Below are 22925 nucleotides of genomic sequence, written 5' to 3'. Positions count from 1 at the left end.
AAAGGTATTTTGTAAGATTTTGTGTTTTGCCAGTGGACTAAAAACTTTGGTCTTTGGCTGAAGTGAGCTCTAGTGCAGTCTGAATCCATATCAACACAAAGTGGACCAGAGGCTGCTCCAAAAACAGGAAGTGGACTGAAGCAGCAAGCATTCTGGGTAAATACAACCAAGACAAACTTGCAAATCTAGCGTACGGTTGAGAATTGGCTTGTGGTCTTTTGCCAAAAACAAAAGAGAGATCCTACAACCTCGAAAATGTGAGGCAACTCCATTTTTGTTTACATTTTGTGAAGAAGGAAGCTGGATTCATGTCTTCTTCAGAAGTTTTTTTGTCATTTCCTTTGGTAGTTCTTGGTGCAGAGCCTCCACAGGTGAAGGAGTGAACAGGTTTTTTGATTAGTTTGGTTTGTTTGACACAGTGCAGCGTGAAAGCAAACCACAGCAGCTGAAAATGTAACAAATGTTGCAACTCTTGTCCCCAGTCAAACCGAGTCTGCTGGACTATCAGGTGTGAAAACACCTTAAGTATAAATCCAGTCGTATTGTGAAGGACTACGAAGTTTATTAGTAAGCAAACAGCATGATAAAGACCAAGAAACACGGCAGACAGGTCGGGAATACAGGTGTGGAAGAGTTTTAAAAGGGTTAGGTTAGAAAACAATGGCACAATAGCAAACTTGCCAAGACATGACTTCCTACTTAAGCTGACAGGCTGAATAAGGAGGGCATTAATCAGAGAATCAGCCAAGAAGCCTTTGGTAATTGTGGTAACTCGTCTGAGAATGGAAACAGTATGGCTCAACTGAATGTCTATCAAAACATAGTCATTAAGCTAAATTAAGACAAATAGAGTATAAATAAGAGCAGTAATGGTAGCTCTGAAGAAGCCAGGAGGAGAATGTGCCGACAGGGAAATTATTAGTTTTGTACTCCACAACCCTGCTAAAGAAGTGGCTAAAAGAAAGTTTTTAATGAAAGAAAGACATAAAAGATCCTGGTTGCAGTTTTCCACAATCACGTGGAAGACGTTGCCCTCATCATATGACCTGGATATTTTCCCAGACTTTGTTCAGCTGGAGATCAAAACTGCAACATTGTTACATTTTCAGCTGCTTTGCTTTCACACTGCACTGTCAAACTAAACCCTTCAAAAAAACATCTGTTCCCCTCCTAGCCTGTGAAGGCGCTGCACTAAGAACCACTGAAGAAAATGACACAAAAACCTCTGAAGAAGATACAGAGTGCAACTTTCTTCTTCATAAAATGTAAACAAAAATGGAGTGGCGTCAGATTTTAGCGCTTGTAGGATTTCTCTTTTGTCTTTACAAAAGACCACTAGCCATTTCTTATGCATTTATTTTGGTTGTTTTTACCCAGAAGGCCCTGCTCTGTAGTGCACTTCCTGCTTTTGGAGCGGTCTTGGGTTTGTTTGCCGTTCATTTCTGCATTCAAACTGCGCCAGAGTGATCTTCAATGAAACTGAAACCAAAATTTTTAGACCAAAGTTTGTTCTTTTAACAATTAAACCCTTAAATTTAGTTTATTTAAACCCTAAAATCATTTTGACCTCCATTAAAAACACACAGACCCCAGAGTGAAACGTGGTGGCAGAAGCTGCTCAGAGTTGATGGAACGAAACACAGGAACCCTGAAGGAAAACCAGACAACAACTCTAAACATTTAGCCAGAGCTACCTGGTGTGGCTCTAAGCATATTAATGACAGAATGGCCTAATTAAAGTCCAGATATAAATCCAGTTGAGAATTTGTGACAAGAATTAAAAACACATGTCAGATGTTCTCTGTCCAATCGGATGTAACGTAAGCAATGTAACAAAGAATAGATTATTGGTTGTGCAAAGGTGGTAGAGACACAAAAGACTTAAACTATCATTCATTATAAAAGTTATTGACTCAAATGCATGCCACACTTTTCAGATACTTTGTTTTCCTTATAAATTCGGCCGAATATAACAAACTTTTAAGGAGTTTGTAATTGGAGGCCAAAAAGGATTTTGGAATGGAAATGATCAGACATGGGTTAGTTGTCTTCCAGCATAATAGGGAATTTCAATCAGTGATCTTAAGCTGTACAGAGATGTGTTATTAACTACAGCTTCCTCCTATAGCTGCCCTCCTTACATCCAAGTCTTCCTAAGACATGTTTAATTCAAATATCTTAAATATCTTCGGCAACCAGAACTCCAGCCCATTTGGTGATTTTACCACTTTGTGTGCTGTACAATGGCTGCTGGAAAATAGTTTTGTTGTTGACTTACCATCCAGAAACCAGTTGCTGCATTCTAGTTGTTTGTGCAGGAGGCTTTATTAATGCTTTTCAAGGATGTACAGTTGTAGAATTGCACATCAGTTTGCAGATGTTTTCACATGCGAGTGTAAACGTTGAGTTGAGGGGCTTGACCTGCAGTATCTTATTTGGATCTAAAGTGACAGAGGCCCTAAAACAGCTCAAAATAGGCAGAACCGAGCAGACTAAAATTTTACTATCTAAGAACAATAAGGCCCGTAGATCTATCCAAACTTGTTCAAGGAAGTAGATTGGATCAAAGCTAAAACAATCATTTGCATTTTACCTGAGAAAGCCCAGTCAGCATTTGTCATCCTGTGTCAATAACTGAAAACAATCACTGTTTTACACATGACGTATGGAAAGGGGGAAAAGGCATGAAGAGACACGGTATTCCTGAACCGCTGTTTCAGTAAGCGCTCCGCTGTAAGGCAGCGCGTGTTGACTCAGACTTTGCACAGTCACTTGGAAAGACCTGACTCTCCTCAATTTCAGGAATTTCCTGATCCCCGCAGGGCCCTAGCAGAAAATCATCTGCAGGCTACGAGCCATGGGCCCTCCCTCCACTCCCACCCTCAGCTGGCCTGGGAAGTTCCAGGTTAATAACTAAACTGAGGACGCATGCTGGAAGAGTCAGCAGGGCAGGGCAGATGTACTTTTTGGACTGCTTCAGATTGTAGACTCAGCATTGTCCGGTGTTACTCTGAGAGCGGAGACTCTACAAAGCTGTCACGAATCAGTTTGGAAAAAGAAGAAAATCATTTTGTATGGCCTGGCGTCCAATGTGTCACTCAAGATGTTTATATTTACAACAGAACAATACCCCTAACCACAACTTACATGAGTCATGGCAGTCCTGTCACATAGACTTCAGTTTCACTAGAAACAAGCGTGGCTTTGAAAGGACTTCCGGCGCTTGGCTACACCTTGATTGTAGTTTTCCTACAGCTTGTTCTAACTTGCTGGTGCGCTTGACGTCAGACCAACACTGTTGGGAGTGCTATTACTCACTAAGTTGCATTCTTGAACAGCACGTACCAGCGCATCCTTCTTTCCCAAACAGGAAGTGCTCGCCAAGACGGTTGCTAAATCATCTGCGCTACACCCCAATGCGGTGGAGTTTCCTCAAGCAGACGCAGCAGCCTGTCTCTGGACAAGTTCATCTTCTCTTTTTCTTTCCAAAGTTCACCCACCCGGCCCCCAGCTCCGCGTTTTTACATCAGCCTTACATATGTTTGCATAAAACCCACATTGGGGACCAAAAAAAGAAAAAAACGAAAGTATTTATCTATGACACCTGTTTCAAGAGCGGCCAGAATAAATATTGGAATATAAAGTCCAGGTTTTAGAGGAAAGGACATTTTTATTTAAATAATAGAAAAAACAAAACGGCATGAATACTAGAAATTAATGGAAAGTGTGACAAACAGGCTGACACTTCAGCTCATGCTAAAAAAATTAATTTTCTTACCGCAAAACACAAGGTTGTTTTGCAAACACAGGTACAAAGGACGAAAACAGGAAAGAATCCAAAACAGAACAGAATATTATGACAACAAGAGGCCGTTTGTACATCTCAATAGCGCTACCGTGTGGCGAATTCACAACATTACATCTTGAACTTCAGGAAGAATTTAAAACCATAGAACAATATCGCCCCCCGCTGGAGTCAGTAGTTTAGAGTCTGTGTGGCATGCCGTTTTGACATAAAATCAGTTTCACAACGCTGACGTTTCAGATATCTGAAATTAGTTATGAGAACACATATTTTATGGAGTATGTAATAGGGCCATGCAGGGGAAAAAAACATAAGTTTTTCTCACAATTCTGACTTTTGTTATCAGAGGTTTAAAGTTAGAATAATTTTTGTGGCACTAACACTCTTCCAAAGTTGCACCTTGTCAAACAATTTTTTTCACCAGTGGGACGTAATTACAGATGGCAAAACAAAACTGATTTTATGATACCAAGGCTTGCCATAGCCTTGAAACCGTAGAGAGAAAACTACAAGCCAATCAGAACCTGTCACTACCAACCACGTGAGAACGTTCTGGCTCCTTATTGGTCAGATGTGCCCGGCGGGAGAAAGAGCATATAAAAGCAGAAGCTGTATTCCGAGGAAAACAAAGACACCTTTTTGACATAACTGAGTACTTTTTTAAAGCTAAATTATAAATGTAATTCTTAAAAACATGTGGTACATTCTTAAAAACATGTGGTACATGTTGTGGTACAAAAAATAGGTTTCCATTTATGAACAGTTATTTTTGCAATCATCTTAGTTTTGGAGTAAGTAAACCACATAGATTGACCTATTTTTACTCAAACTAAAACGTTCAGCTCAAATAATAAAATAATCAAACCCAAAAACTTTGAAACTCTTGTCTTATGAAAACGCAAAAGTGCAAAACCTTTATGAGCAGATAACTTTAAAAATGGAAGAAAAAATACTTTTTGGAGCAATATTTTTAATCGATATTGAGGAATTATTTACTTAAAACAAGCTCCAATATCTTGTAAGTTAGTTTAGTTTTATTTCAAATGTGTAAAGATATTTGCACTAGAAACTAGACAAAAATACCTTGTAAGATTTAATGCTTTTGCAGCATAGAGAAAGTGTTGGAAACCTGATGAATGAGGAGACAATGTTTCCTCATAAATCTGAAGAAAAACAGGACATTTTTTTCCTTTGTTTTCTTTATTAAAAATGAAAACAAATGTAAATAAAAAAATATGTTTCTAAGCTCAGCATACGTATAGAAAATGGGAAAACGTGGTGCAATTACTGCACAGGTGCTGAGGTTTTAATCCGTTAAAGCAGAAAAAGAACTCGGCACACTTAAAACCTGATCTGAAATATATATATATATGCTTATATATAAATTTAATAAGGGTGTGTCCTGCAGTGAGGACATTCATACATTCTAAGGAAAGGTACAGCTGTCGGACAAAGTACTGAACTCTGTCTCGTCCCAAAGGTAAACGAATGGTAGCAGCTCAACTAATCTCTTATTTGGACAAATCTGTCGATTCACAAACGCAGCATGCTTTAAAAAAAAAACAAAACAACTAACAATCATAAAGAAGAACACGGCCAGCTCAGGCTCACACCATGACACGATGAAAAATCTGAACAGTGCATCGTTTTCATCCCTGTGCTGGTGTTTGATTCTTTTTTTTTTTGGTTAGTTTTAAAATCCCTGGTCCCACGCTCAACCTCAGAGACCTACACATACCTCTCTACAAACTAAAATATCACTAAGAAGTTCATTTAGCTCAGTAATTCAGTTCACAAAGTGATAAATATAAAGCATTTCATTTGATGAACTTTCATGACGAACTGGTGAAAACTAGTGATGCACGACATATCGGGACAAACATTGGCATCGGCTGATTTTGGTCATCTTATAACATCTGTCCGCGCGATAAATAAAATCAGGCCGGTATTAACAACCAATATTTGCTGTCATCTTGTTGGCATTTATTTCTATCAAAACAGTACAGAAATATTTATAATATCAGTAAATATGGTTTACCAGCAATATAAACGATATTGCTGATATCGTTTGTATCCGATGTAGATATCGTCCCAAATTTTTGCATCTGTGCATCCCTTGTAAGCCCCCAAAACTCAGGTTCAAACTGCACAATCAAAGAGACGACTCCTGTCTTGCACCGTCATTGGCACATGGTTATGTTGGAAAGTTAGGTGGAAGGAAAAAGGTGCACAAGCAAGTTTAAAGTCAGAGCAGAAATCTTTGAAGACCTTTTAGAGCCCGATGATAAATTCACATGATCAAAACCTCAAAAAGGAATCTATGGAGTTGAGAAGAACTAAATCCTGACAAAGTATTTTCTTTAAAACCCTGGCAGAGCCACAGGCTCATCTTACATCACATGTGAGTTTGGCTTTTTGAACTGAATCACTGAGATGAACAGACTTCTTAACGATATTTTAATTTACGTGAAAGGACACCACACGTCCTTTTTTTTATTGCTGGCAAATAGTTGGGTGTGAGCTACTCTGACCTTTCGCTCGCTTTACAAGGCATGTCAGCTACCTTCAGGTGAGGTTTTTACATCGACTGTGAAACTACGGACAGTATGTAGAGCCATGTGTTGTGATCCATCTCAGGATTAAAATAAAATTAAAAAAAAAAATAACACGATTCTGCCTGGAAACTGGAGGAGACACGTCACCCTAAAAAAAAAAAAAAAGCATCTAGTACTTACTGTAAATGTTGCATTAATAGATAGTTCCCACAAGACCGGACTGGAAGTAATTTACCCCGGAAGGCGCCATCTTGGTAGGCAACTGGTAAACAGTGTTACCGAAGCTTAAATTAGTCTTTTTGCGTCTTTTTCTACTCTTCAGGAGAAATGGTTCAGTGTCTAGCTTTAGCACATCTTATGAAAATAGTCGTTTGTGTTTTCTGACGGCCATTCAATGATCTGATCGCGTTTCTGTATGTGTGCTTGTGAATAAAACTGATCCGTCTCTTTCTATTGCGCAGAGTGTAAATGTAAAACGGCACTAATCCTTTTCATAAGATGAAAATCTGATTAACGACATACAGTCTACTGCTTCTTTCTCTATCTGCTATTTGTGACGCATAATAACTGGAATGTATAATTAATTAAGTTTATTGACATTATATGATTGTTAATATGGTCACATAAGAAGTAATCGCAGACACTGAATGTAGTTTGGATTTTTAGAGGAACTGTGTATTTGGACATCCTCACTTTATAGTCATGTTTCATAACTTTGTGCAAATCAATCAGTCATGAAACTCTGCAGGTTTTCCAACAAAATGAAGTTTTTACAACAATCAGTTCAATACGCAGTTATTGATTGACGGAACATTTGAAAATATTATTAGCACTAATAAAGTGATCAGAATACGTTTTGTATTATATGGATTGTGCTTCCTCTGGACATTATCCAGCCGCTGTCATCGATGCTAACGCTGCGTTCCAGTTGAACTCAGAGCTGGGAAATTTCGACTTCCCGTTTGGGATAAACCAACTCCAACGTTCTCCGAAGTGGGATTTCCACTGAGGAAACCGGGAGCAGCTCCAACTAACCCCAGTTACAACTTGCAAGGTGGGCTTTGCGGTTCAAAATTTCCGCTCCTGGCATCAACATTTAAAACGTGGTGGAAATATGTTAATTTTACGAGACACAAGCGGAATAGAAGTGCGTCTAAAATCAATGCCACATGTAGCGCCTGAAACTACAAAGAGTTTTTGCAAACAATGTTTGTGGGCGACACCATTCTAAAATACAGACTTCTTAACTAGTTAACTTTTCCCAGGTAACTGGAACGCAACACGAATAGCAAAGTTTGCTCACCTCTACAGGATGTAATGAGAACTTCTTCACTGTTTTATCGCCTTTGTATTTACACCCTTAAATGTAACAATATCCAAACATCACTTATGCATAATTAATAAAGTGTTAAAACTGCCTCCGTACTATCAAGATGGTGTTGGAGCACCAGGCTGTAGGAATCGTGACGTCATGTGGGAACTATCTATAGTTTTCACTGAATAGATTCACAAATGTACAAATATTAGGGCCATACTAAGAAAAAGTAAAATTACAAGAGTAAAGTCATGTTACGATAATAAAGTCGTAATATTTTGAGAATAACGTCATGATTTTGCAAAAATAAAGGTGTAATATTAAAAGAATAAAGTCATAATGTTACAACTTCATTCTCGTAATTTCATTTTAAATTATTTTCCAAGTGGCCCTAATACCCCGTCGTACAAAGGAATAAAAAAAGCATAACTAGTGTGCAGAGATCATTGAAAATCCACACTTTCATTCATAAACTCTGTGTGAACAAAGTTTCTCCCTTAGTGACATGTTTTCAGTCCAGCTTGATCAAAATCATGATCAGCCTGTTACTAAACGTGTTCAGGATAAAAATGGAAAAACATTCAAAGGTGTCATTTTGGTAAATAAGAAAGAAGAAGCGTGTAAATTAGGCGGAGGTGCTCAATGCAAACCCCTTCGCCTTAGCAGACCGACGTTTGTTTTATGTTGCGTTTGCGTTTGGGTCGGCACACACACTCAGCCCTCCCCCACACACACACAAACACACACGTACGTTTATTTAGGATGATGTGGCACCTGAAAAAGCGAGGCCCTGAGCGTCGGAGATGGCGTACACACAGAAGGTTTTGGGTAAAGAGAGGCAGCCGACCGTTTACAACATGATCACAGGAGAACCGCGTCGACGCAGGCTGACCGGCCAGCCGAGTCCACATCATGGAACGAAAGAGAAAAGACGACAGGAAGGAGGAAGGACAGACATCAGTGGAAATAGACGCGGTAGCAGACGTAAGCGCTGAGGGCCAGCGCCGTGCCCAGGCACACGTGGGCCGTCAGAGGGGACCAGGCCCCCGGCACAGGACAGGTTCCCTTCTCCCGCTCTGCTCCCTCCGTCCCGTCCTCCGCCGCCGCCCCCTGCTGGGGTTTCCTCGGAGCGCCGGACGTCAGGTCTTCGATTCCCACAGGCCCGTCCCGTCTGTCCGGAGGCAGCTCCGGGGCGGCTGGGTTTCTGTTCCTCAGCTCTGTGTCTGCTGGAGACCTGGAAGACCAAACAGCAGAACAAAGGTTTAATTTCCCTTTTAGCCGATTATTATGGTAACTGTCCACTTCGGTCGTTATAAAAATCAAATATCACTTATAAGATATTTGACTTGGTCATTTAATTTAACCTTCTGTCTCTTTAAAAAAAAAAAAACTCCTGCTCTTTCTGAAACTCCGCCTTCAGCACACCATCACAACAATGCTCCTCCATGATGCCGTTTATAGCCGTTCTTAGCTCAGCAGACTCGTAGTTCCAGTTGCTGCTGCCACTAGTCTGGAGGAGCTGACAGGCTGAATGGTTGCCATGGAGACTAAAGGATTTCTCATGCATGTTTTAGATGAGGAAGCAGCAAACAGTCACTTTCCCACTGGTGGTAAATCTCACGAGAACGTTTGTAAATGGCTTCATGGAGAAACGCTGTGATGAAGGCGAAGTGCCAGAAAGAGCAGCAGGAGCTTCTTAAAGAGACAGAGACCCAATTTCAAGGCGTCAAATTTCAGTTATGTTTGATGACATGTAGCATTTTTTTAATAACAGCTGAAGGAGACAGTTTCCTGATTTTGCTATAAAATGAAACTATTTGCAGATTGTTTGAAAACAGTGTTCTAAGTTTTCGTATGATATTAGGAAAACATGCGATAGTATTAGAGAAAGTCTTGACTAAATCTGCAAATAATTACTTCCTTACATAGTGCAGAGTCAATGATTTACTAAGAAAAGTTGCTTTGTGCAACGTCTGCTTCTCTACTAAAAAACACATAAACTAACCCTAAAGTTAAAGTGTCAACAGGAAAACGGAGCTTGAGCCTAAATAATGATCCAACATTCATTGGAGTCCAGGCACTTCTTCATGATATGCAAAATATTGAGATCACAATAGGTGCAATACATAAATTATATACATAGATATGTAGATATAGAAGTGGTCGCAGATGACAGATAAATGATGCAGCATCGTTTCCTCTTAAGCTCTACAGGAGGAGCAAAGACTGCTACGTTTTCCACACAGCTTCTCCATTTTGGTTTCATTTCTGTCTGATGAATAATGACGATGTTAAATCTGCTGTGCGTTTCTGAACACTTGAGGTTAGATTTAAATCAACTTTAAGCCTGATAAAGATCAGACCGTCTTTATTATCGTGACCTGATGTGTAAAACCTGATTTCATGACTTTTTATGTAAGTTATAAAGTGGCTCTGATGGGGAACAAAATCAACACCTCACAGGTTATTAGCTTAGTTTATTTCAAACACAGAGTATCATAATATAACAGTTTGGTAACTGTTTGAAAATGAAGTATAAACTTTTTTCATATGTCTTACGTTTCACACATTGCTCTTTATTTGAAGTATATATACAAACTTTTTATACAGAAATGTGACTGCTTCAATAAAAAGTTCATTTAATTCCGTTTTAATTTTTATTTTAGTTAAGCGTGGTTACTATCACTCAGAGCTTAAATTTTAGCTTCTAAGACACAAAATACTAATTCAAAGTGTCAGCAGAAAGTCACGAAGTATCACTGGAAAGTTAAGTGGAAGGACGAACATCTGGTGGAAAAAAGCGTCAAGTGGACTTTAAGAAAACATTTTTGTCAAAAACCCACCAAGACGACGATTCATGACAGGAAGTGTTGTGATTTATCGATGTCAAAATCACATTTAAAATCTTTGCTACTAGTTTCCTCATAGCATTCTTATCAAATCAACGATAAACCATCTCAGGTGCAGCCGGCTCCCTCACCTGTCCTTACTGCTGCTGCTGCTCTGTGTCAAAATGACTTCATGCGTCTTGTTTGTGTTTGCCGATTGGCCCACAGAGCCAGCCGAAGGCAAACCAAATTTAATTAGGGAAATAAAACAACTAATTCAGGAGTTTTCAAAGTGAGGGTCGTGGCCCCTGGAAGGGCCACCAGAAGGTCTTAGAGGGGCAAAAAGAAAAAATTGACTGAATTGAAATTTTTGTAATCAAAATCTAGTCTATTGTTCCAATTAATAATATATATGCAAAAATAATTTGTTGAAATGTTACTTCCAGGTTGTTTCTGACTGGTTGCTCTTTAAGCTAGCATAGCAACTGTAAAATGGACAGAAAAAAGACTGAAGGATGTGATAATTATTGAATAACAAACAATAAATAAATTAATCGCACAATAAATTAAAACAAGCTTAATGATTTCCATTTGTATGATTTATTGTTTTTCTCGTTTCTATCAAAAAACTCGTGTTTTGGTCTCAACTAGCTTCTTTTTCTGAATGACAATTTTGTTTACAGAGGCTTCATAATTCATTTTATTTGTTGTTTTGCTTATTTGTTTTGGATATTTAAAATATCTTACAGTTCCAGTGTTAAATATTCATTAAAATTTAAACTTTATTTACCTTTGAGAATGTGTTCTTGCATTATATCATGTCTTTAAAATGGCCTCAAAACAACAATATTATAATTTATCGCAATAACTTTTGAGAATTTAAAGTTTGTTACCATGGCAGGCCTATTGAACAGCGAATAAAAAGTTTGTGATGCAATAATTTCCAGGATTAAAGAAGATCTAAACCAGAGTGAGTCTCTCAGATTATGCAGAGCTGCTATCATTTTAAATCTCATCTCTTCTGCATCTGGCCGCCTCGTTCCTGTAAATCAGTCTGACTTGAGAAACAGGTAGACCGAGAAAAAAAATAAAAATAAAGAAAAACTAGAGTTATAGATGAATGCACCCCTGATGGCATTCATGAAAAACGGTTCTGAGGAAAGGAAGGAAGATTATGAGGCAGATTACCTGCATTAAACTGACTCTGGATTGGAGTAAATCTGGATTGAGCGCCACAGTTTATTCATAACAGCTTAATTCACTCCAGGTTTAGAGCTGCTACTAAAAGAAATAAAATAAATCTGCTTGTGTATTTTCTAACCTTATTTTACTCAAACTTCACCAGATAATGGTGATTTAATGCAAAAAGAAAAAGTCTGCATCTCAATAAATAAGAATATTATTGATTATTATATCAGAAACTCCATGCAAAATGTGAAACTGATGGTTCCTTACACACACAGAGCGACATATTTCTGTTCATTTTCATTTCAATGACATGGGGAAGTGCTGACATGAAAGCTGCAGCTATTTACCGCCCGGCACAAACCACGAAAGGTCATTTCCAGAGAAGCCTGCTGTTCACAAACCACAGAGTCCAAGCATTTCCATTTCAGTGGAAGGAAGAAGTGTACTTGAGAGAGGATAACAGTTTTAAGCAGAGGTACGTCAAAAATAAGCTACAAGATTACTAAAAAGCTGATTAATTTTGGTAATTTAACCCAAGCTGCTGTATCCAAGCATTTTCATTGAAAGTTAAGTGGAAGGAAAAAGTGTTAGGACCATGTAAGGGCCTAAACAAAACATGAAAGTTGTCCCACAGACACCTGCACAAGCTAGAAAATGTATATTCCAAATAAACTTGCTGCAGCCAAGAATTTCCATAGAAAGTTCAGTGGAAGGAAAAATTTTGATTTAAAAACACAGTACCAAGAGAGGATGGTATAGCAATTTTAACCACATCTAAAAATAAACTACAATATCATTAAAAAGGTGATTAATTTCACCCAAAGCTACATCAGATTCGTAACTCACATGTAGACGATTTTGGCTTAAAGTAAACTAACGTCCAATTACAAGTTCCTTTTTTTTCTAATTAAATTTAAAAATAACTCTTTGAAGATTTCCTATGTTATTGAGATGCATGTGTGGATTTTTAGGCCAGCATTTCGGATGCTCACCTCAGTTGGGACGTTTCCACAGGCTGGACGAATTCTACGTCATCTGGGAAAAAACATGGCTGCACTCGGCCGTTGTGAGGGTCTCTGGGAGGAGGAAGAGGAGGCGGCGGGGTGAACTCTGGAGGATCATCTTCCTCATTCGACAGCTTTTTCCATGACTCCTAGGAACAAAACAGAAATATACACGCTATTTTTAAGAAAGCATCTTTAAAAAATTGAGAAGAGGAGAAGAAGAACCTGCCTGGAGAGACGTGTCTCCTTTGATGTACTTGGCACCTTCAATCACGGCGAGGTAGGAGAAGCGAAGCTGGTCTGGCGTTTGTATCAAACCCATCCGATGACGGCGCATCTCCAGCAGCACTTCACGGATACGCACCGAAGACGGGTCTTTACGGAGAGACATCTGTAAAAATAACAGAAAAACACTCCTTTTAAATCTGTTACTTCTGTGAAAATAATAGCAAAACATTGTTCTTGCATCTGCAAAGAATAATAGCAAAACAGCCATCTTACATTAGTAAAATAATAGCAAAATGCCATTTTTACATCTGTAAAAATAACAGAAATACGCCTATATTACATTTGCAAAAAATCAAAATAAAAAGCAGAAAAACGACGTTTATACTTCTTTAAAAACAACAGCAAAAATCAGCTTCCAGACTAAAACTGTGTCTTGTTCCATTGGAAACATTAAACTACGACTCTGCTAATGAGCCTTTACGAACCAAAAGGAGGCAGGTGTCCACGAGACAGAAGGTCCCGGAGCGTCCGATGCCAGCGCTGCAGTGTACCACCACCGGCCCGTGTTCCGCATTCAGACAGCCCGACTCGCGCACCTTGAAGAGGAAGTTGAGGAAGGAGGCGGGAGACTCTGGGACCCCGAAGTCAGGCCAGGTTGTGTAGTGAAAATGTAAAATTTCACGTGTCTCCTGAGTCTGCAGGGGCAGAGCAGAGTGAAAACGATCAGAAGAAATCCAGTGAAAGCAAGAAGGACTTTTTTCTTCTTTTTTTTTTTGCTATGCAAATTATTTCTCAGAACTGAAAACGGCAAAGAAAAGCTGCAGTTTCAGCAAATGAAACTGAGAAAACATGGATAAGAGAAGCGAAAAGAAGGAAATTTGTTTCATATGTTTCAGTTCTTCAGCGATCATCTCACACACGACTTTACAGGAACGAACAACAGGGTTTCTGCAGGTTTCACCAACTCAAATTTAACACTTTTTAAGACTATTATGAATTAAATTTAAGGATCAGCGTTAGCGGCAGCGTCTCCCATTTTCTGGGAAGCTCTAGCCGGGCCAGCGGATCAAAAATGAGACATTTCTGCAGTCTGTTTGAGGCTCTTAGCTTCCTGCTTCTCATTGTCTATACAAGCTTAACCCCAAAGAGCCGAGCTGTTTTAGAACAAAACCCACGTAGCATCGAACGGGGTAGCAACAGTTAGCAGCTATTTAGCAGTAGCCTCAACGACGACGAAGTATTAGTGACAGAGTGACAAAAAATCAAATAAAATAAAGGCAAAATATTATGAGAATAAAGTCAAAATAATACAAAAACAGTCAATTTGTTCTAGTATTAATCTTGTATAACATTATTCTCGTAATTTTATTTATTTTTTATTTTCTAAGACTCCGTCCTAATGTCTGTGGTGACTCAAACTTTTGCCTGACAGGAAGAAAACTACACAGTATACACAAGATTATACTTGTGTATACTGTGTATACACAAATATAATCTTGTGTATACACAGATTATACTTGTGTATACACAGTATACACAGATTATACTTGTGTAATACTTGTACAATTTTGCCATGACAAAATTGTCATGGCAATTTTGTCTTGCCATGACAAAATTTAATTTTTCTAAATTAATTTTCAATCTTTTATTTTAGAAACAGGAACTTAAGACTTTCTAATTATGCACAGACACTTTCAACAACAACAAAAGCCATCATCACAATGTGGATTAGCATCATTAGCACGTAGCTTCTGGACTCATCGTGATAATGGTGAGGAACAACTCACAGACAGATTCTCCAGCTCCAGCTGTCGGACTGTGTAGTACGATTTGATGTCCTCCGAGATGAGAGTGACCTTGAAGCTGGTGTCTTCGAAGATGACATCTTTCTCCTCCCTTTGAGGCCAATATTGGGCACATTTGATCTGAACCCACAGGAGAACACAGGTTATACACAAGAAGAAAGGGAAATGCAGAGAGATGGAGAGCTGATGCTTACAGATCCTTTCTCTATGACCCGGTTCAGCATCACGACTCCGCGGGTCCTCTGCTCCCAAACCATCTCCCAGAAATGACCACATGTACTTGGAAGGGGTCCCTAAGAAGAAACGAAAGAGAAAACAACCATTTAACCACTTAAACTGGCAAATATTAAGATTTTGTCTGATCATTCAGACAAAACCCTTTGGATTCCGTGTTTTAACGAGAAGCCGTTATTTGCCTAATTTTATGCATTTGCTTTGTTATGAAAGCAGCCATTCTTTCTTTTGTGTGAAATTTTAATCAAAGTTTTGGTTTTTGTTTAATACAAAAAGGAAAATGAACAAAAACGCTGCTAACAAATCCACCGATCCGAATCCGTAACTAAACTAAGTCCTCAGTTAGTGGTGGGCATTTATCGTTTGTCATGAAAAACTTCTTATCATGATAAGAATTTTGATGTATTATTGTCTCAATAAGTTTCACTTATTAATATCAAGTGAAAAACAACTGACAGTATTATCGAAAATGTTATTTTTACCTTTTTCTCCACTGTTTGTGTCACAAAACTATCATAGCATTAAATTAAAAAATATGATTCAATGCAGTTAGTGTGGGCAGTTTAGTGACATAAATCACACTTCTTCAAGTAAGAACATTTTTAAATGGAAATGTTTTCAAGAACAGTATTTGTGTTTGTGGCGTTACGAATGCTGTGCCATACAGTCACCAAAAAAAGCAACAAATAGCTTTGTTGCCAAAAACATTTTCATTATCACAATAAAATTCTTGAATCCATTTGAGAAAAAGAAGACGAGTTGTGCCAATCACAACACAGTTCTGCAATGAGCTGGGTGGAGGCACTGAGAGTGAGAGCTGAGCAGCAACAAAGAAAAAAAAAAAAGAGGGTAGACGCCTGTAGAACTGAACTCCAAACTATTAGTAGAAAATCCACCTATTTGTTGATTTTTCCATAAAGTATACCTAAAATATTTTAAAGAAAATGTGGCTTCTGAAGCTAAAATACCTAGCATGCATCTTGACGCATTATTGGCTGGCGTTTGCGAAGCAGCCAATCCATGAGCTCCATTTATGTTCCTTGGTGCTGATTGGTTGAACCTCCAACAGTGGACATAAGGAAGAAAGTAGATGCTAGTGCTAACACAGTTTCCAGTGTGCGTATTAATATACATTTGAAGTTTAAACTATTAAAATACGTATTTTTAGAGGCACTCAAGTATTCAGATACTACATATTCACAGGTTTGCAGGAGTTCACTGTATTAAACAAGAAACTTTGGGAAAGTGTATATTTACAAACCCAACTTTACTCCTGTATTTCAGAATCACATTTTAAACAGGGGATATTTCACATTATTGACATTCACTCTTATATGGAATAACTGATACTTTAAAAAAGAAGATGAGTTGTTACATGATTTCCTGTAAAACTTAATAAATTACTTTAAATTGTCCAAGTCAGCTTTCATTCATTGTAAATGAGGCTGGTTCAAACACAATCTAATAGAAAATAAAGCAAAAACTATGAATATGGCAGCAAGAACCATAATAAAACCTGTAACACCAAAAAAGTAAAATATTTTTATAAATGTTTCAGCATTTAAAAGTTACAAAAGCCCCATGAGATGAAGGAAATGCCCACAACCTGTTCAGCTAAATTCAGGATACAAATCAGGTCCAGATAACCTAATGTCTACATAATTTGAGTCTCCTAATAAGTGTTGTTGGTGACTGGTTTTACTCCTCAGTTAGTCCTGAAGTCGGACCTTTCACTTTTTATGACTTCCAGAGCAAAAAGAAGCTTCCTGTCCATCTGCGTCATGTGACTCTGTGTTCAGATATCCGCACACAGCTCCGAGTTCGGCGCTGCAGCTCAGACAGTCGTTAAATTTTACAACCTCAACAGCAAATCGACGGCTCTATGACGCAGGCAACCAAATTTCTTCCACACACAACGAACTGGAACTAAACTGAAACAAGTTACGAACGAAATCCTCAACAAGCCACGAACGAAATCCTCAACAAGCCAAATCAAAACATGCAGCATGCTAATGTCAGCCTAGCTCAGGGATCTGTAGCCTTTATGACCTAAGAAGGCATTTTGTGAAACAAAAAAAAGCTTGTGAATTAGAGCCACTAATTCACAACTTTAAAAAAAAAAAAAAGGCATCTTATAAATTTAGAAAAGAAAAAAAAAAGTTTGCAAAAGCAGATGGATATGATTTCTTTTTCTCTGTGGGCTGGACAATGATGTAAAACTAAGCGTCCTCTCTGAGAAACGTGGTGGTGGCAGCATCATGGTAGAAATACACCAGAAAAGTTTTCCAGCTCTAACCAAAGCACAAAATGGTCAAGGTACCTGAACAGAAATGTAAGCCACACTTTTTATTTATAAATCATTTTTACCACCACGTTTCCTTCCTCTTCCATAATTATTTGTATTTTTGTTAGTTTTTTCCCACATTAAATCAAAACAAAATACTTTTTAACAGTTCTGAAGAGACAAAGTTAATTCAGGAACTGTGCCGCTCATGACGTCAGCATGTTGGAGCAGCTATGACACGCTAGTTCTCATTTGTTCATAACTTTTACCGTTGCATGTTTGGGAGATCATTACCTCTGGATGCTGCAATCTTACTTTTTACCATCTGATACTTTTCATGATTCTAGCATAACTTAGTAATTGAGGGTAGATAAGTTTACGTCCACAAAGTAACAAATAGATTAGAATTTTCTCAACATTCTTTGAACACAATACTGGAAAAGTTACTGGATTTTAAATGAAGTTCAATTTGTTTTTATATGGAAGCACAACCTATATCATCTGAAAGAGCTTTACATGGCAAACAGAATCCAGTTCATGCACACCAAGGATTTTATGTGTAAAACCATACTACCATTAGGGATGAAACGATTAATCGTGATTAATCGATTATTGAAAAAACCTGTCAACTAATCTAGTAATCGATTAATCGCTAACCGGAGTACAGACTCAAAAAAATGCCATTTGCTTTAAGAACAACACACTCAGAGCAGCAATTAGGCCAAAACTATACAAAAATCTACACATTTTGGATTTTTAGATTAAAAACAAAAGTTTGTCTGTAAATATGTTTTACCCAGAACTCCTAAAATGTCAAAGTTTAAACTTCACCTGGTTCACATTCTGTTAAAAAACACAAAATCTCCTATTAAGAACCATTTCCTATCCAATTATTAATCAGTTAATGCAAAAATGAACCAACTAATCTACTAAATAATCTGGTGTGCATTAAAGAGATGCTGTTATTGCATTTCAATGCCAATGTCAAAATTATTTACAAAGCACTTTTAAAAAGGTTTAAAACTGCACCAAAGTGCTGCACGAAAATTATAATAGAATAAGTTCATGAAAAGAAAAATAAATAATATTAATATATATATATATATATATATATATGCACATACATACATGATATAATAAGAGTAATAAGTAAATAAAGTAAAAAATAAAACATCACAACAGGAGAGTTACAGTTTCAGGCCTCAATTAAATGCAGAAGAATAAAAATTAGTTTTAAGAAGCAATTCAGGCAATAAAGTGTTAAGTAAAATTAAATTGTTTGTTTTGTATCTTTTTCATGCTTTTCTAATCTTGCATAAAAACACTCAAGTTTTTAAATGAAAAATCTGCACAGAGTAAATGTTTTTATCCGATTAAATCGATTCATTGTATCATCAGTTGCAGCCAATATGTCTCATCATCCAGTGTATTCTTACATTTTGCTGAAAGGTTTGCTTGTAGCTTTTAAATTACTGTCAGGCTGCGTTTTATAGATACGTTTTATTACAATACAAAGAGATATTCTGAGTAAAGGCTGCGTCTCCCTTGGAGCGCAGCGAGTCTCCCTGGATGCTCACCTGAGTAAGAATATATTTCCTCTGCGCCTCTTCTGCAGTTATTAGGCTGGCGTTGATGTAGTCGTTTGGACCCAGCTGCAGGCAGATTCTGCTGTGGTCAACTGGAGAACAGAGAGAGACGCAAACAAAAGCAACAATTTAAATTTTAAATCGATAACACCCCTCCCACACAGCGTCCTCCCCTGGCTGTGAGCAAAGGGCGTCGCTGGACGGACTAAAAACAGACACCGTGTGAATCTCACCCTGAGAGGTACCAGCCCAGGGATCTTTTTGAGATAAAAACGTAAACAGAACTACTTAGTTTCAGGTTCCTCATTTTCACATCTCGTTAAATGCGAATATGAAAAACCGTAACTATTTGCAACGCCGGCGCTGCACAAATTTTGCATGGCTCATTCAGTGTGAAGAAAAGAGGAAACCACCAAAGTTCAAATGTTAAACTCTGTTAGCTGCTTAGTTTATTAGATAATGATATTGAACAATAATATATACTCTGTATGATTAGGTGGAAACATAACAGTAGTTTAATGGAGAAAGGATAATGAAGTAATAATCAAACTAGTAAAGTATAATTAGTGGCTTTCTTAGTTTCCTATTAAATGTTTTGTGAATTTTATGTCATTTATTTATTTTAAAAAGGGTTTTAAAAATAAAAAACTAGAGAAAACATGCATACATAACCAAGACCAAAGTAATTAGCCTGGCACTACTTTTCTTTTTGAAAAAGAGTAGAAAGGAGTAAACACTTATTTAATGAAATATATTACTTACCGACTCAATAATGATCAGAAATTTGTAATTAAAACCATAAAAACCAACAAATATATTACAAAGAAAATCTGCTAACCCATAATAATAATTATTATTCTGATACAAAGTTATCAGAATAATTACCAACTCCTTGTTAATGTAACACATTAAAAAACATAAACTTGGGTAAATTTTGGGTAAGATGATTTCTAAAATAGGATCCGGACTCTACCTTTAAATAATTATTACTCTGCCAGAGGAGAAATGGGAGCAAGCAGCTGCAACGGTGTTATTGGTCAAATGAAAACACGACACGTCTCAGTTAGCATGGATATTTAAGTTTGTTTTCTTTAAGTCTGACCAGGTGAAGAAAGGCGAAGAGCAACTCACAGGGGCTGACGTCCCGGTAACGGTTCCTAGTCTTGTTTTCGGGAAATTTGGCAACCTTGCATGGTAATTCACAAGACTGCTGGCGAATGTCCTGCGGGAAAACAAACCAAAAAATGGTTTTACAAACAGCATTATATTATTTTTTATACATCCAAGTGTGACTGCAATGTTTGAAAAATCTAAATTTATGCATGTGTGCAAAGAAAGTCCTGTGCAGGGGGGAGGAGGTTCTTCCTTCCTAAATTTTGTCCTACATGTCAAGGTTTTTCATGCTGAAGAAGTTTATGTAAAACATAGACACCTGTAGCTCATAAGTTTACTAAACACTATCATGAATATAAATATATAAAACGTAGTCCTTCGGAGATTTATTTAATCATTCTTTTAACAGGGTGAGATGATTTTAACCATTTAAAGTTCTGACACAGCCAGTTTATAGAGTGAATTTAGGAAGATTTCCAAAGATAATGCATCTCAAAACATCTAAACCTGTCCCAATATACCCCAAAATCATAAATCTCTCGATATATAAATCTTTTAAAAAGCAGAAATTTCCACAATGTCACCAACTGGTCTAGTTCAAGGCCTGTTAATTATCATGATTGATTGCAGCTAGTAGGTTCTCAATGCATCATAAGCTGAATTAATCAATACTGAAGACAATGGGCGATCTAAAATATTAAAGGTAAGGTAATTTTATTTATATAGCACATTTCAGCAACAAGGCAATACAACGTGCTTAAACAAATGAAAAGTTGTTTCTGGACTCTTACAGACTCCAAGATTGAAACAACTGAACACAGTTCAAACCTCATATTCAGATGTGATACCAATGATCCAACAGAACCTCTACAACTGACCTCAACCAGGACCTCAAAAATGTGTAAACGATGTATGACTATCCGGAAAAATAATACGGTTTTTGTTCGTTTTTAAGGTACTTAAATTGTAAGCTACATAATTATCTTACAAAACTGTAAGATAACTAAAAGCCCCAAATAACTAAAAATAACTAAAAGCCCCAAATGAATAACATCCACGGTTATTCAAATGTAAAAAGTGTAAATGGCGAGAAAAAACAAGTCATTAGCTTTAAAGAATGTTTCTAATGACAGAATAAGATCATTAAATGAGATTAAAGCTGTGATGGGACGTACTTCAAAATACCCACATACAGTAATAATAAAACATAATAATAATAATAATATAATTGTCCCTAAAACATGACATCTTCGCCCTCGGCTTAATGTTTCCCCACCATGATCAGCAGACAGTTCAAACCTCATATACGGAGTTCCAAGTCCCATTTTCGTCGATTTCCCAAAACTCGGCTTCCATCGTTGCCGCCCGTTGTTGTTCCCGAACCCGAAAGGTAAAACCGCGGCTTCCCGGCAATAAAGCCGTAGTAAACTGTAGTTAAGCAATTTCCTGCGTTAGCTCCTAACTGTCCGGGTGCTGGTAGCTAGCAGTAGGGCTGCATAGATCGCTGCCTCGGCCTGTTCTTTAGCGGAAACACGCCGCTAGCTCCTCCTACGCAGCGTAGCTGCCGTCCTTGGCTGTCTAAAAAAGAGCAGAGTGAGTTTTTATAGGAATTAGAAAGCTGTTCTGTGATATCTGAAGTTGATTTACAAGTTCTCGTCATATTCGGAGTACAACTCCATTACTAGGAGGATCCGCTTACCATTCTTACAACAATGGCAAAGACTGACGTGCGAGGGCGCGCGGAGGCATCTTGCTTCTGGAAAGAAATGCGTTCGATTTGTCAGGGAGCGCGCACGCAGGTTTACGTTGAGGTCTGAGTGGAAAGGTTACGTCGTCGTGTGGCGCCATATTGGGAGTGGAAAGTTCGCTTTGAAGGCAGTATATTTTAAACCCAATTTTGAGAATAAACTTTACATAAGTGTTTAATTTTATGTAAAAAAAAAAAAAAAAAATATATATATATAATTTACAACAGTATTGATAGTATTATAAATTATAGTATTACAATAGTAATATTGATAATATATTACAATTATTATATATTGCCAATATTAATAGTTTTATAATAATAACAATACTACTATTTTTAGTATTGTAATAATACTAATTGGCAGTATTGCTGGTATTATAATACTACCAACATTAATATTGTTATTATACAAATTGGATGTATTATAATACTGCCAATACTGTTATAATTTAAATATATATTATGTTTAACATATGGCTCCTGAACATTAAGTATTCTAATACTACCAATATTGGTAACATTATTAGTAACAGTGGTAGTATTTGGTATTAATACTCCCAATACTACTATTGATGGTATTGTAATACTGCCAATATTTATAATAATATATTGGTAGTATTATTGATAGTACTTAAAATATATTTAGTTCTACCATTTTGTTGCAACAATTGAAACCAGAAAAATAGACAACACACCACTCACTAACTAACATTCACTCACTAACATTAAATTGTATTTTAAAAACATCAATACAATACAATATAATACAATTTTATATATAAAGTACTTTAAAACAATACCGTTGGCCAAAGTGCTGTACACTAAAATAATTATAAGAGAAATAAAAAACAACAATTAAGAAATTAAACCAATACCTCAAGTTGAGTCAAAAGCCAAAGGAAAAAACATGATTTAAGAAAAGATTTAAAAAAGAGGAAGTAAATCTGCCTGTCTGATTTTCAAAGGCAACTTTTTCCCAGGTATTCTGACTTCCCAAACAAACAATCCAAATATATATATATGTTTTATAAAAAGACCAAGATTAATTGCTTTAAGTCTTAAGTGTGTATATAAATTATTGAATTAGAGCCATTGTATATACAACAAAACTAATAGGAAGAGTAAATTTCCTCCAAAAAACTCATTAGTCAATGTCTGAACTTTTTTAGAAAAAGACAAGGAATTTTCTAAATTTGGAAAATTAAAAATTTTCTCAAGATATGTTCATAT

General features: G+C 37.1%; 2 protein-coding genes across 2 annotated transcripts in view; one reads left to right on the top strand and one right to left on the bottom strand.

Annotated features, from left to right (window-relative positions):
• Positions 1-22925, top strand: part of klhl12 (kelch-like family member 12) — a 61390-nt gene that overhangs the window by 24942 nt on the left and 13523 nt on the right. The gene's annotated exons all lie outside the window — the stretch shown is intronic.
• On the bottom strand, positions 5477-21735 carry ptpn1 (protein tyrosine phosphatase non-receptor type 1). Its single transcript, XM_007553585.2, has 10 exons — positions 21645-21735; positions 21245-21523; positions 19964-20054; positions 18824-18924; positions 14923-15021; positions 14711-14848; positions 13409-13618; positions 12925-13086; positions 12684-12844; positions 5477-8909 (listed from the first exon to the last, which is right to left on the bottom strand). Exons 2-10 carry the CDS (start codon positions 21299-21301, stop codon positions 8633-8635), a joined length of 1296 nt encoding a protein of 431 aa, XP_007553647.1. The 5' UTR covers positions 21302-21523; positions 21645-21735; the 3' UTR covers positions 5477-8632.

This window comes from Poecilia formosa, unplaced genomic scaffold (genome assembly GCF_000485575.1).
Source record: "Poecilia formosa unplaced genomic scaffold, Poecilia_formosa-5.1.2 Scaffold57, whole genome shotgun sequence".
NCBI classification, from domain to species: domain Eukaryota; kingdom Metazoa; phylum Chordata; class Actinopteri; order Cyprinodontiformes; family Poeciliidae; genus Poecilia; species Poecilia formosa.
This window is presented reverse-complemented; position numbering and strand designations above follow the sequence as displayed.